The following is a 15794-nucleotide window of genomic DNA, read 5'->3' on the forward strand; positions in this document are numbered from 1 at the left end:
TACACACAGGGAACTACACACAACACACACACAGGGAACTACACACAGGGAACTACACACATACACACACACACACACAGGGAACTACACACAACACACACAGGGAACTACACACAGGGAACTACACACAACACACACACAGGCAACTACACACAACACACACAGGGAACTACACACAACACACACAACACACACACAGGGAACTACACACAGGGAACAGACAGGGAACTACACACAACACACACACACAGGGAACTACACACAACACACACACACAGGGAACTACACACAGGGAACTACACACAACACACACACAGGGAACTACACACAGGGAACTACACACAACACACACACACACAGGCAACTACACACAACACACACAGGGAACTACACACAGGGAACTACACACAACACACACACACACACACACACAGGGAACTACACACAACACACACAGGGAACTACACACAGGGAACTACACACAACACACACACACACACACACACACAGGGAACTACACACAACACACACACAGGGAACTACACACAACACACACACAGGGAACTACACACAACACACACACAGGGAACTACACACACACACACAGGGAACTACACACACACAGGGAACTACACACAGGGAACTACACACACACACAGGGAACTACACACAACACACACACAGGGAACTACACACAACACACACACAGGAAACTACACACAACACACACACACAGGGAACACACACACAGGGAACTACACACAACACACACACACAGGGAACTACACACAACACACACACAGGGAACTACACACAGGGAACTACACACAACACACACACAGGGAACTACACACAACTACACACACAGGGAACTACACACAACACACACACACAGGGAACTACACACACACACACACAGGGAACTACACACAGACACACACACAGGGAACTACACACAACACACACACACAGGGAACTACACACAGACACACACACACACAGGGAACTACACACAACACACACACAGGGAACTACACACAGGGAACTACACACAACACACACACAGGGAACAGACAGGGAACTACACACAACACACACACACACAGGGAACTACACACAACTACACACACAGGGAACTACACACAACACACACACACAGGGAACTACACACACACACACACAGGGAACTACACACAGACACACACACAGGGAACTACACACACACACACACACACACACACAGGGAACTACACACAGGGAACTACACACACACACACACACAGGGAACTACACACAGGGAACCACACACAACACACACACACAGGGAACTACACACAACACACACACAACACACACACAGGCAACTACACACAGGGAACTACACACAGGGAACTACACAACACACACACACAGGGAACTACACACAACACACACACAGGGAATTAGACACAATACACAGACACAAAGTGAGAATAGAAATACACACTAACACAACACAACATTAACACAAGCAGGGAAACAGGTACATTCTAAAACAGTAAACTTCTAAAAATTAGACACAGAATTATACACTAGCACACTCACTAAGACACATGCAAAGCATTATAAGGTGAAACCACATCACATACATGTATGTACACACACACACACACACACACACACACACACAGTACCAGTCAAAAGTTTGGACACACCTTCTCGTTCAATGTTTTTCTTTCTTTTTATTATTTTCTACATTGTAGATTAATACTGAAGACGTCAAACTATGAAAGGACACATATGGAATTATGTAGTTAACAAAAAGGTGGTAAACAAACCAGAAGATGTTTTACATTTTAGATTCTTCAAAGTAGCCACTTTAGTAGATACTTTGAGGATTCTAAAATATAAAACATAGGTGTGTGTGTGTGTGTGTGTGTGTGTGTGTGTGTGCGTATATATATATATATATATATATATATATATATATATTCTGTACATGTAGGTGTCACTAGGTGGCCTAATGACCGAATGCATTTCACTCTTTCAGATTCAAGCTCCAAGCACGTGGGCAACAAAGCTTTTGTGTTTACCCAGACACAACCAATAACCGTGTCCTTAAAGTTAAAAAGTACCAAAATGATCTACGCCAAAAAAGGTTGAACGATTTTTTTATGAACATTCAGGAGAAATCTATTCTTGTTAAAATAATCTGAAATATCTCAAACTAAGTAGGCTAGATGTAACCAGTTCCTATGGCTAAGCCATGGCGTTTACTCATACCACGGTGTTCTGAACGCACTCAACCTTTTATATAAAAGTGAAATGACGTGCTAAGAATATCCCTGTTCGTGCCTGTTCTCTTCAGAAGGCATTTCAAAACGTTAAACCAGCAAAAGCAAGTAGCCTATTACAAGAATGGGAGAGTAGCATTAAAGTAATTATTAAAGAATGTACTGCGGCTGTATCTCCTGCTTCCTAACCTCCGGGATGCCTTTTAAAAAGTAAAAATGCAGTTTCATAACTTGCCCTTCAGCACTAAGCCCTTTTCCTCTCCAATCCTCTCCTAATGGTAGCCTACAGTTTAGAGCCTCTTTCACTGATGTTATTGATGCGTATGTGCTAATGACGGAAAAAAAACTTGTGTGGCGGACTAAGAGGCTGCAGTGGAAAATGCTGTCGAGAAACACCCAGTGCAGCGCTCTGACAGGCTTAATCAAAGCATGGCGTTAGAGTTTCCATTGGACGGAGTGCAATTACCCTCACTAATGGCTCTTAGAGTTTCCCCTTGCCCCTCTCTACGCGCATTAGAAAATATAGTGGCAATTGTCGCTGACTGGGATCTCACCAAAGGTCTCGTTTCGTAACGTTCCAGTTATAACATCCGTTACTCAATAGGCTCTCACCTCGGTACAGGAAAATACCAAGCCAAACCGAGCCAGCCTCTCGAGCCTCCGTGCCTACTCTTTCTCGGAAACTGTGGGCATGGTTACCAGGCAACATCTCCCCCACCCACCTGCGGCGTCTGCAGTCTCCGTCGCTGACGCCTCGCCTGCCGTCCGCTAGGTGTCGCTGTTGTCCTGTCGCACTCCGGCAAGCGCTCTCACTTTTGACGGGCAGTTTGCGCAGGCAGAATGAATGACTCACCCCTCCTCCTTCCCCCTCCTTCCTCTCCCTCCTCCTCCTCCTTCCTTCTCCGCCTCTTCTAACCCCACGGTCGCATTAATAAAGGACTCTACCCTCTCAGGAGAAGCCTGAAATCTCAGTCAATGAAAGCTCTTTTTTTCTCTGTCGCCTTGGACAGAGGGGCTGTGCGGTGACGTGGTTCGGCCACCTCCGAGAGCCCTCATTACTGATGGAAATTGCAGTGCTTCTCAAGGCTGCCCAAGTGCCCTGCAGGTGCAGCAAAGCACCACAATTGGGCTGATTAAGAAAAACGTCCCCTGTGGACCTTGTGTCAAGCGTTTCATTCCCCTAAACAAAAAGACATCGGAGGCCACACGAAACGTCTGTAAACAAAGTTTTTTTACTGATACATTTTATGGTATAGATATAGAGCAATGTAAAGCCACGATTGTACACATACCTATGATTTTATGGATCATTGTGATGGGCACTAGATGGAATATAATAAATAGTTGAACACAACATCTGTACACAGAAACATTGCCCCAAGCCATAGAAATGCTCATATATTGGTACATGACATGTATTTTCCATTAATTTACACTTGACATAAAACATTTCAAAATAAAAGATTTCCCTCCATTTTCTCTTTTGACTTCAAATGCATCTACGCAACACAAGCAACTACTGAGTTGTAAGGAATTATGTACAGGTTCCTAAACAAGAAACTCCAAAAAGGCACAATTGTCTATACAACATGTACAAAAAAAAGAAGGGAAAAACTGTCCAGAACTGACATAAACTGACATAAAAGTCAAAATAAAATGATTGGTCATCATCATTTATGATTGCACATAGAATATCAATGTCAGAAAATGTGCTTTTTAGAGGCGGTCTGTACAGCTACGGACCCCTGAAGTGTTTTTAGTTTTACAAAGTGACAAAGTATTACAAACAAAGAAATAGAGAGAGACAGAGAACTAGAGAGAGAGAGAGAGAGAGAGACAGAGACTGAGAGAGAGAGAGAAAGAGAGAACTAAAGAGAGAGAGAGAGAGAGTGAGAGAGAGAGAGCGAGAGAGAGAGAGATTAAAGAGAGACAAAGAGTAAGAATAAGAGAAGAACATTTCATTTCAGACATTCAGGTGGCGATGACTAGTCGGTCCTCGTCATCACTGGAGGCTTCGCTGCAGTCATCGGCCAGGGCTGGTGGCCTGGGACTAGTGTGCTTGTGAGGAGGCCGAGCCTCACTACTGCCCCCTGTGGTGGTGGTGGCAGCTGGGGCTATTTGCGAGGCACCATCAAAAGAGTCAGGGGAGGAGAGGGTCTGGTTGGTTGGAGACCTGCCCTTCCTCTCGGAGGTGCAGGCAGACTGGGCGCCGCCGCCACCCCCCGCGCACCTCGACCCCAGGCTAGGCCTGCAGGGCGAGGCGCCTTTTGGGGCGTGGGTCGCTACGACAACGGGCGCCATCGGGGCTGTGGACACCGCCACTGGAGGACTGGCCGATAGAGTCAGGACCGGCGGCGTGGAGTCAGCAATGGCGCAAACAGACGGACTCCGGGACGGACCCAGACCCAGCCCTGCCGACGCCTCCAGGTGCCAAGGCCTGTCAGGGGCAGACGGGAGGGGGCTGAGGGTGGACAGGGGGCTGAGGGAGGGTATGAGTGCTGGCAGGGCGATGTTGAGGATCTGGAGGCCCGGGATGTGAGCCTGGGGCACCTGGCTGGACTGCACCGCGGGGCTGGCGGCCAGGACCTGCACGCCCAGGGAGGCGTTGAGCGCCAGGTTCTGCTGCTGGAGCAATTGGGTCGGCGCGAGGCCCGAGTTGGCCAGGCCCATCACGCCGAGGGCCTCCAGCCCGACCTGCTGCAGTGTGGTCCGAGGCCCCCCCAGGGTCCTAATGCCTGCCATCTGGCTCAGCGGGAAGCATGGCAGCATGTTGCCCACACTCTCCTGGACCACCAGTGGGTGCTGGGCGGTGGGGGAACTGCCGGGCCGCGCCGGGCTGGTGGCAGTGCCCGAGCCTGGATCGCACCCCAGCAGCGCAGGGAGCGGGCTGGTGTTGCGGTGGATGACGCTCAAGGCCGGGATGGTGAGCTGGACTGGGCCGGCCTGGATGGGCACAAAGGTGGAGTAGGCTGCCAGGCCTGCGGGCACCAGCTGGATGCCGCCTACGGGCACCATGCTGTAAGGGGAGCGCGAGGGCTGCTGGGAGTGCAGGGGCAGATGGCTGAAGAGGTGGGTGTGCGCCAGGGGCTCCCCCAGGAGGGACAGGGGACCCGGCGAGGGGTAGTGAAGGGAGCCGTGGTGGGCGAAGGAGGAAGTCTGGGTTCCGCGATCCACAGGTACTCCGGACTCGCTCGAGGGCAGGGGGGGAGGACGGGCACTGGCATCCTGTTTAAAGGAAGAGATTTAGCGTTAAAATAAAAAATAGATTGAATTCTAAATCAGCTCTTAAGACTAGATTTATTTACATACAGTTTCAATTTATTCGGTAACAATATTTGACCATTATTGCCTGAAATGTGTCAAAACAATTAAAAGAGCATAAATAAAACTGAATTTTTTTTTCTAAACAGTACCGTTTCTAAACAGTAACAGTAACTCTTGCTAACTCATGAAAAAGGTTGTTTACTGCAAGAGACCCCGTTCTGCTCCTGCCCCTCTGGAGATCTCACATCTTACAGTATTTAGTTACAACCCCTAATCTAAGCCACCTGGATCCAATCGTCAGAGGGCCCCGCAGGACTAGGGATTAGCCGAATCAGGTCCCCACTCGTGTTTACCAACAGATTTCCAAAACACTTCCAAATTCCTTCCAAGGCCTTTTCCATAACTCCTGACCAAATTTCCATGACACTGCTTTTGGGCTTCTCATAAACTGTTTGCCTTACCGCAGCAGCTTTACAAGTTATAAACAAAAAGGTCAATTAAAATAATATCATAAATGACTAGATCTCTCAGACTAGGCCTTTTTTTTTTTTTTTGGTCAATTTGTCTGGGTCTGGAAAAAGAAACTTCATTACTTGATTTCAACTTTTGGCCATGGGAACTCTATTCAAAAATAGACAAGATAAGCCAAATAATACAAAGTAAGGCATTTGTAGTTCCATGTTGGTGGAATTAACTACCCAGCACTACCAGAGCAGGGGCGTCCCTCCCTACCTTCAAGAAGCTTTTGAAGACCCAACTCTTCAGAGAGCACTTCCCGTCCTAAACTGGCACTTCGACTAGTGCGTAACTTGCAATTACAGCAGTTACATTCTGCACTTCTTTTTCTTTTTTATTTCATTTTGTTATATTTCTAATGTAAAGTAGTATTTTATTGTTACACCAGGTTCTATTGCTCGTAGCTTGACTATTCTCTCCCTTGTACGTCGCTTTGGACAAAAGCGTCTGCTAAATGACTAAATGTAAATGTAATGTAAATGTAAAGGGGAGACAAAATTCTACAGCAGAGCTAGTCTCATACAGTACATGAAGGGCCATCTGGGCAGCTCTGGTTTGTAGTTTGCTTCTGTTGTTGTTGTTGTTGTTGTTGTTGTTGTTGTTCCATTCACCTTTTTCAGCGCATTTCACAGGAGCTTGGCGGAAGCCCCCGTCATGCGGGACTCAATGCACAGGTACGGACACGAACACGGACACGGACACACATGCAGCGGGGGGACGGGGTGTGAGGGACAGACAAATAGAGAGCGGGAGGACGCGGGTCTCACCTGGCCGAGCTTGGAGCCCTTGCCTGGAGCCGGGGGACTAGGGGGCACATCAAAGTCGGGGTAGTCGATGGACATCTGTCTGCAGGGTGACACGGGGCTCATCATGTGAACGGACTCGCTGTCGGAGCCGTGGGGGTCGGAGGAGGAGGAGGAGTAGGTGACGCAGGTGGTGGCGATGGCAGAGGCGATGGCGAGGGGGTATCGGGCGAAGGGGGGGGGACTGAGGTGGGGCTCGAGCAGGGGATCAGCGTGGAGATGGACATCTGCTTGCTGGGGGACAGAGGGCTAAGCATGGGCACAGAGTCGAGGTCGGGGGCGGCGCAGTGGGTGTGGGCAGGTGTTGGGTCGGAGGGAGGGCGTGGGCGGCGGTTGGCACGAGCTGATGGACATCTGTGCCAGGAGCGAGCTGGGCGCCACGTCAGTGCTGAAGTGCTGGGGGCTGGCGGAGACGGAGGGCGTGGCGGAGAGACCCGACTCCGCCTGGCTGTCCTCCTCGTCCTCCTCCTCGCCGTCGTTGTCCTCGTCTTCCGGACCATCCGAGTCGTCACCGTCAGAGTCGGGACGGTCGGCACTGCTTCCTCTTCCTCGGTCTCCTGATGGAGTGAAGGCAGAGCCTCAGTGTTAGTGACAGACAGGACAGAGTGTGTAGCACGACCCCACTGCGTGATTTAACATTACAGGACAGAGTGTAGCACTACCCCACGGTGTGATTTAACATTACAGGACAGTGTGTAGCACTACCCCACGGTGTGATTTAACATTACATTCATGTGGGATTTATGTGAATAGCCATCTATCTATCTATCTATCTATCTATCTATCTATCTATCTATCTATCCATCTATCCATCTATCTATACATCCATCTATCTATCCATCTATCTATCTATCTATCCATCTAGGGAAAAACAAATGGGAAAAATCAGGTTCAGGAAGACTAGTCTGCTCCATTTAGTTCGACCACTGCGGTAAATGCGATGCATTGCACCAGTGCACCATTGCACCATTGCAGTGCACCATTGCAGCGCACCATTGCATTGCACTATTGCACCATTGCATTGCTTGCACCGGGACGTGCAACTGCAGCACACATGATCATCTGTTTCAGGGAATCGGAGTAGCAGAAACTTGGACTTCCTCAATCATAACTTTTCTACTTTAGAAAGTAACATGATGGGACATTATTGGGCTATTCCTTTACAGGGAGAGGTATCAATCACTTGTGACAAGGGCTACTATATCTACGGGTTATTAGTGAACTACAGACACTTGGCCGTGGCATGACAGTTGATAAGAAATAACACAAATGGACTTTAGCCATTATGAAAATAAATCATCCATACTATTAGACACCTGCAGAATATTTCTAATTCCCCACAGTACTGCAGTGGCCTACTAACTCATATTATGGGGGTTCAAAGGAGTGACATGCAGTAATTACAACCATGAATCACAACAGCAGGCTCTCCTAACTGTGTTCATGTGGATATGTACACGAGAGAGAGGGAGAGAAATGGAGAGAGAGGGAGAGAGAGAGAGAGAGAGAGAGAGAGAGGGGAATGGAAAAACAAATATGCTCTGAGCAAGTGGGACCATAGAAAGCTTTCAGAGACTCTCTTTCTCTTTCTCTCTTTTTTTTGTGTTGTCTAAAATTAGATGGTGCAATTTCCTCCCTGTAAATGCTGCGCACGCCTCCCACGTGCTCCAAGAGTTAACGAGGGAAGTGGCTGCATTTAGAATTAGTAATTAGGCTGTGGCAGCGCTATTGATCGGCACTGCTGCAGAGCAGCGAGGTACCATCCACATCTAATGCTAGCTAGCGGGTGGTATTATTAGCCAAGATACTGACGGAAGGGGTGACGTTGATACTAGGGGGTTGGGACTGGTCCGTGTTGTGTTGTGTTGTGTTGTGTTGTGTTGTGTTGTGTTGTGTTGTGTTGTGTTGTGTTGTGTTGTGTTGTGTTGTGTTGTGTTGTGTTGTGTTGTGTTGTGTTGTGTTGTGTTGTGTTGTGTTGTGTTGTGTTGTGTTGTGTTGTTGTTTGTGTTGTAAGGTAGTTCAACAAAGAGTTATCGATCTCAGTCATGCTCATAGACTTCCAGTGGATGTGTATTTTGGTGGTCCTATCATTAAAACATTTTCAATGTGGAGACCTATTATAAGTGCACCTTTTTCATATGATAAGTTTTATTAAGACGGTGCTAACTAACTGAATTGGGCTCAATCGATTAAAATAAAAGTATCACTAGGAATGTCCAGGAATCCATTACTGAAATATACTGCTACTCAAATCACCATGAGAACATACACAATTGGACATAAACCATTATGGAAATAAATTATCCATATTACTTCAGATTTTTATCAAATATTGCTAATCCCCACTTCAATTAATACATCATATTTAGGGATGTGTTTATCCATAGAAATGAATGTCATACTGAGATATTCTTCTATTTTATCAAACACATCCCCCAATTCTAGTCTTATGAGTGAGAGGCTCTGAGATCATTGTATCTTTGATTGATGCCATTTCAAATGTTACTCATCAGCGGTCATGGATATAATCGGTGTGATCTACGCCCACTCATTTTTCAATGTGCTGCAGTTCCGTTGTTTTATTCCCTGTAAAAATACCTGAATCCTCCGCATCCTGGTCTTCGATCAAACCCACGGATACTCCCATCTCCAAGCACTTCTTACTGTGGGCTTTAGACTTCATGTGTTTCGTCAGATTGCCTGCGCAGAGAAAGAGAGAGAAAGTGCGAGAACGAGAGACAGAGAGAATAGAGAGTAGAGAGAGGGACAGAGAGAGAGGGGGAGAGAAAGAGAGAAGACAATGAAGAGAGTGAAAGAGAGACAAAAAGAGAGAGAGACAGGAGAATACAGAAAGAGAGAGAGAGAGAGAGCGAGAGAGAGGAGAAGAGAGTGAAAGAGAAAGAGAAGAGGGAGAGAGCGAGAGAGGAGAGAATAGAGTGAAAGAGGGAGAGTAGAGGGAGAGAGAGAGAGAGAGAGAGAGAGAGAGAGAGGACATTCATCAGGTCAGCCAGATGGGAAGTGCTCGCTGGAGCAGAGGGGTGGGCTTACGTAAGGGGCGGCACATCTGCAGAAGCGGAGCTGAATGCGCCGGTGCTGGGTGAGTAACTGATAAAGAAGTTCTGTAAGGAACGTGGGCTGGGCTGTGCTGGGGCTGGGCTGTGCTGTGCTGTGCGGTGCTGTTGACACCGTGTGCTGTTCCACAGTTCCACAGCACAGCGTGGGAAGACAAGTTTGACTGCAGTGAATCATCCTGGCCTTTTAAGAAGGAATAAATGGCACTCAAAAAAGAAAATAAATAACTGTGGGCATTCAAAAATAAAAGAAGAAAAGAAAAAAAACAAGGGAATAGCACAGGGGAAGGGTTTAATATGGCCTTAAAAGGCACTTGAAGGTCTCAGCGATTCTGAATTAAATAATGATAAAATAATAATTCAATGTTTTTTTCTTTTGAAATCTGAACTTTATTTTATTTCCATTATCTCAATAGAAATGAGGTGTTTTAGATGTTTTTGTCTTTTCTGCTTTTATATGTTCTTAAATCAATTCTTTAAGGCTTCCTATCTATTTTTAAACAATGGCGTTTTATGACGCCTGTGTAAAGTGAATTACCTTGGCATATGAAATGAGATACACAAATAATTAATCTTGTCTGGTCTCGCCTAAGATGAGACGGGGAAACTATGCAATCTGATTACAGATTTTTCAACATTTCCCTTCCAGCAGACTTCTCACATTGGCAATAAATGTTTGAAGCAATAAGCACCTAAAGTTTATCTTTATGCAAGGCAATATACTATTTGTAAATACTAGTGCTGTCAAACGATTAAAATATTTAATCGCGATTAATCGCATTTATGTCATAGTTAACTCAAAATTAATCGCGATTAATCGCAAATTTTTATCTATTCTAAATGTCCCTTCGTTTATTTATTTTTTCCATCATTTTATTTTTATTTTAATGCCCTTATCAACATGGAAAAGTGGATTGGCTTCTTTATGCAAATGTTTTTTTTATTGAAAACCAACATTGCCAAACAGGGCGGTACAAAATAAAATTAAAAAGTGCACATTTCAGGTAAACAAGGACTCAGCCTATAGTGCAGTTAAACCATGGCTTAATATTTTCTTTTTTTCAAGTTTGCTGAGAACATAGCAGTCAGGCCTCTTATTTCAGAAACAATTAACGTAACAGTTAGGTTACCAATAAAAGGTAAGCCTACTACTTCTTTGCTTTCAGCCAGCTGCCTGTTGACATTTTCAGACAACAGTGAAGCTCGCTTCTTTTGCACAACACAACTTTTAAAAGTAAACTTTCCATTCAGAAGCTTTTTATCATCCATTTCGCTGTATCGCGCTCACCATTCACTCAAACCGTAACGTTAGCCTACTACACAGTTTGCGAGGCCAAAAAGAATGTTAATCTAAAAAAAAAAAAAAAAAAAACAAATTTGCGTTAATCTCGCGATAAAAAAATGAACGGCGTTAAAATGGGTTTGCGTTAACGCCGTTAATAACGCGTTAAACTGACAGCACTAGTAAATACTGATTGTATTTTCAATACTGATTATTGATGGCACAAATACCATTTGTACACTACTATTCTATCAATAATACTATGAACTGTATGCTAAATACTAATTGCATAATGACAAACTGATTGTGTAATACATACTGAATATATAATCAATTGTGTAATTATTGTGTTATACAATCAAACTGTAAGGAATGCCCACTGCATAATCAATTCTAAATGTATAAGGCCTTGAGATCTGTAAAGCGCCTTGAGACTATTATTGTTATTATTGTGTATTATTATTTATATGTTATTTATATATTATTTATATATATTTATATTTGTATAGTATATATATTGTTATTGTTCTTTTATTATTATCAATAAAATGTAATTGAAAATGAAGTACTGATTGTATAATAAAGACAGCTTATGTAATAAATACTGAATGTATAAATAAATACACCACACTCAAGCCCACCTTTAGTCTTGAAAGAGAAGTTGCAGTGGGCGCAGTGGTAAGGGCGGACGTCTGAGTGGGTGCGGATGTGTTTGCGAAGCATGCTTGGCTTCTTGCAGCGAATCCCACACTCTTCACAGATGTACTTCCCACGGCCCCGGCCGCGCACATACACATACTCCTCATTGGATTTGTACCTAAAAAAAAATGGAGAGACAACAATCACAAAAATCACTAATGTGTTTCTGTTTGTTTGTTTTTGTTTGTAGGTTTTTAAGTATACATATAAAGAGAAACTTAGACACTGCAGCTGAGAGAATGAAATTAAAAGCACGTGGACTGTATAGGGGCATTCAGGGACCGATGTATTCTACCTACCCTCCATCAAATATTTTGATCCGTCTGGGCTCTGCTTTAGCTAGGGACTCCCTGTCAGCCTCGTTGGGGGGTCGAGATTCGGGTCGTGCTTTACTCTTGCCCTCCGTGGAGAGGGACTTCTGTGCGAGCATGACCTGAAGGAGAGAAGCATCAGCTTTAGCAACAAATATTATGAAAATTACAAATATATTATGTATAAACTGCTAAGTTGAGAAAATCAATAGTACTAAAGCATGTTTTTTTTTAAACTCATTTTATCCATAATAAATCACTTACCTTGGGCATAACGTCCTTCAGCTTGCTGGAGTATGTCAATATGTCAGACTTCAAACTTGTGGTTATCGCTTGGGTGTAGTGTATTTTCTTAGCCTTCTGCTTTGAATCGAATAGAGACATGACTATTTTGGTGGGTAGGCCCAGCGGGTTGGGGTTGTTCTTGCTGACTGGCCAGGTCGAGTATGCAGAGATCCTTTGGTCTGTCTGAGGAATATGCAGTGGCTTCCTCTTGATGAGGTAGCACCAGGTGAACGTCGTGGCCGTTTTCAGACTGGGGAAAGACAGGCGGTGACTGTCCCGGGTGTTGACGACAGACACGGACGAGGCCAGTTTCACCTGTCCTTGGAAAGAGGAAGGCCTCAGGGGGGACTTGTGTGAAGACCAGCGCTGCAGCTCTTCCGGCTTGTCCTGTGGCTTCAGGGTAGCGTTGGCAGGGACTGGATACTCTGGACCCCTGGGGAGGTGCGACTAACAGGGCTCTGCATCGGATGGTCTGTTGGAGATGGCGGCTTGTCGTCCTGCATCTGCGCAGTCGTCTCAGTTGTTGTTGCGCTGCCGGTATCAGGCACCTGGAAGTCTTTGCCAGGGTCCAGCTTCTCCAAGTGTTGCGGGGCTTCAGTTTCAATGGGACTGTCTACAGGTTCAGTGGTGCAGACCTGTCTGACGAGCGTTAGCTTCCGTTGGCGAGTCACCTCCGCCATCTTGGAATTGAGATAACTGAGGGACCTGCCATCGGTCGGCTGGCACGCTGCTCCATGCTCGTCTTTTGCCCGTTTCTGGTGTTTCTCCATGGCAATGTCCAGGCTGTTGGCAGGGGAAAGCATGCGCTTGCTGGAGGCAGTGGGCTCCTGTTGCGGGCAGAGGTTAACGGACGCCATCTTCTGGGTACAGTGCAAAGAGCCGAGAGATGGGTTGTTACGATTATCGCTGGTATGGCTCTGTGTGTTTGCCCCTGGCTGTACTTGAACTTGCGGTTTCTCGGTGTGAGCATCTAGTCCCGCTTTATTGTGAATGGCAGCAATATTCATGGTGGAGATGTTGGTTTTGCAAGCCATACTGCAAGCAGGGTAAATCTGCTCGTGAGTTATCAGGATCTGTGGCACTGGCGCTGATCCTGATTGGTTCTGTGAAGGTGCGTCTCCTTGGATGCCAAGAGGTAAAACAATGGATGCCTTATTGCTCGTTCCCTGAAGATTCTTCTGTGCAACGTATACATTCTGTATTCCCTCAGCTGCCTTGGAAACACTTTCAATCTCGTTGCCGATCCGTATCGTTATTACAGGCAAGGCCACCTGCGTTCCCTGTGGACCAGAGAAAGAGTATGTTTGACTTTTCAAAACCGGATACTGAAGCTGATACTTGGGGACAAGACTCTTCTGTGTTTCTGCAGGCTTGCTGTCCAAATCTGTTTGACAGGGAATGATTTGGGCTGCAGGTAGCACCTTTTGGATTGCAACAACTCTTGAGGTTTGATGCCATGGATGGGGAAGTCCATGAACTTGTGGATGCTGAGTTTGAGTGCCCAAGTTAATGCTTTGGACCACGTGTTCGTTCTTCTGTGGCGGAGGTGGTTCTCCAGAATGTAAAACAAAAGGCTGAGTTAAACTGGCCCTGTTGATCATTGGAGGCCTGTGTTGAGGAACAGAAACGATATTTGAAGGAGGAGCCCTCTGAAGAGAAACAGTATGCTGCTTTCCAACAAATTGCTGACTCTCTGGTCCAATTTTCAGGGACATTTGACGAACAAGAGGTCCTCTTCTTCTTTCAATAAGGGGTACCTGTGCAGTTGTTGCAGGCTGGGCACTCTTGGGCATAGCGGTGTCCAAGGGAGAGGGGGACCGGTTGGGAGACTGCTGCAGTCAAAGGACTTGCTGCGGTAGTCACAGGAAATCGCAATGGACGGTTGGGTGCAGCTTATCTGTTCCGAGGCAGCTCGTCTCATCATGACTGGGACGCTGAGTGTGTTGCACGCTACAGGTGGTCCTTGAACGTCTGGAGGTTTGGTGACACTTTCCCTGGAAGGACTATCAGCTCTGGGTGGCTCGTCCCTTTCAAACGAGGCCGAGATGCTCGAACATCGCGAGAGACTGCTGTCTCTGCTAAGGCTTCTGGAGAGCGAGGACTCGAAGCTGGATTCACCCGAAGAGTGCTCCATCTGAGCCAGCCGGATCCTTTTCTTCTTGGGCGGCAACTTCTCCGTCGGCAACTTGGACAGACTCTCGCTCCGCTGAGGCCAGTTAAAAGTGTCTGCAGGTTTCTCCACCGATACCTTGTCTGATACCTGACTCTCATGTTCCCGATCTGGTTCCTCCGTGACCAAAATTTCAGGAACTTGGATGTTGTTTTGACGGACCAGCCTTGACTGTTGAGTTGGGGCAGAACTCTCACTGTCTACCGCTGGTGCATGTTCCTTAGGGGTGTCAGCGATATATTTTTCTTGACTCGAAACCTTGGGTATCGACATTTCTTTGTGGTAATTCTGCAATGCAGTGTTAGCCGAGGATTCAGTGCTTGAGATGACTGCCCCTTGCATGTCCTTTGTCGAAGAATCAACCGGAGAGGACAGATCGATACTCTCGTATGTTTCAAATGAATTTGGCCTGCTCAGAGAGTTGGTGTGCCGTATGACAGATGTGCCACTGCCTTGTCGCTGCATCTCACCTCTGTCTTTGGTGGAGGTGCTAATATTGTTGTCTCTTGCTGGAGACAGCCTGGACTCTGGTGTCTCTGCCACTCTTGCCATGAGTTGAATTGGAGGAACCGGCCCTGTGTTGTTGGCAGGTTGCAGGTTGACGAGCACGGCTCTCTGGGGAAACTGACTACTACTTACTACTCTAGAGGACATCTGACAGGAATCGAAACTTCTAGAACAAGGTGGATTTTTGTCAGTTGGAGACTGATCGTCGTCATCCCCAAAACTTTTCATTTTTCTCCGTTTTCTGATCATTGACGATTGCTCAATATTCCCTGAGTGACAGACTGTTCTTGTCATCAGGGGCGGAACACTCTGCACAAACACATCCGACTCTGGCTCTCTGACAGGAATGGGCTTGTTTTTTGGACCGTGCAACTCGGAGCAGTAAAACTTCTTGTGATTCTCAAAGTTCTCCCTTTTCCTGTACCGGTTACGGCAAGTTTCACACTCGAACATTGTCCCTTTGTTCTGTTGAGGCTTCCTGTTTCCGTGCTCAAAGGACTTGCTCCTCTGCATCTCTGTTAAAATGCTTGGTCCATGATAAGCCTCCTCCATGGAGCGGACAGTGGGCAATCCATGTCCCTCGCTTGTGGACGAATCCTCAACTGCTATCTGT

General features: G+C 46.3%; 1 protein-coding gene across 1 annotated transcript; it reads right to left on the reverse strand.

The window, feature by feature from the left end:
• Positions 1–4147: 4147 nt before the first annotated feature.
• LOC122132389 (zinc finger protein 40-like) lies at positions 4148–15788 on the reverse strand. The gene is given in 9 exon segments (XM_042707164.1): positions 4148–5498; positions 6821–7105; positions 7151–7413; positions 9455–9556; positions 11851–12026; positions 12208–12341; positions 12484–12924; positions 12927–14329; positions 14332–15788. Coding segments are annotated over 9 exon segments (5421 nt in total). The 5' UTR covers positions 15695–15788; the 3' UTR covers positions 4148–4244.
• Between the last annotated feature and the right edge of the window lie 6 nt (positions 15789–15794).

The sequence above is a fragment of the Clupea harengus genome, unplaced genomic scaffold (assembly GCF_900700415.2).
Source record: "Clupea harengus unplaced genomic scaffold, Ch_v2.0.2, whole genome shotgun sequence".
Lineage (NCBI taxonomy): Eukaryota > Metazoa > Chordata > Actinopteri > Clupeiformes > Clupeidae > Clupea > Clupea harengus.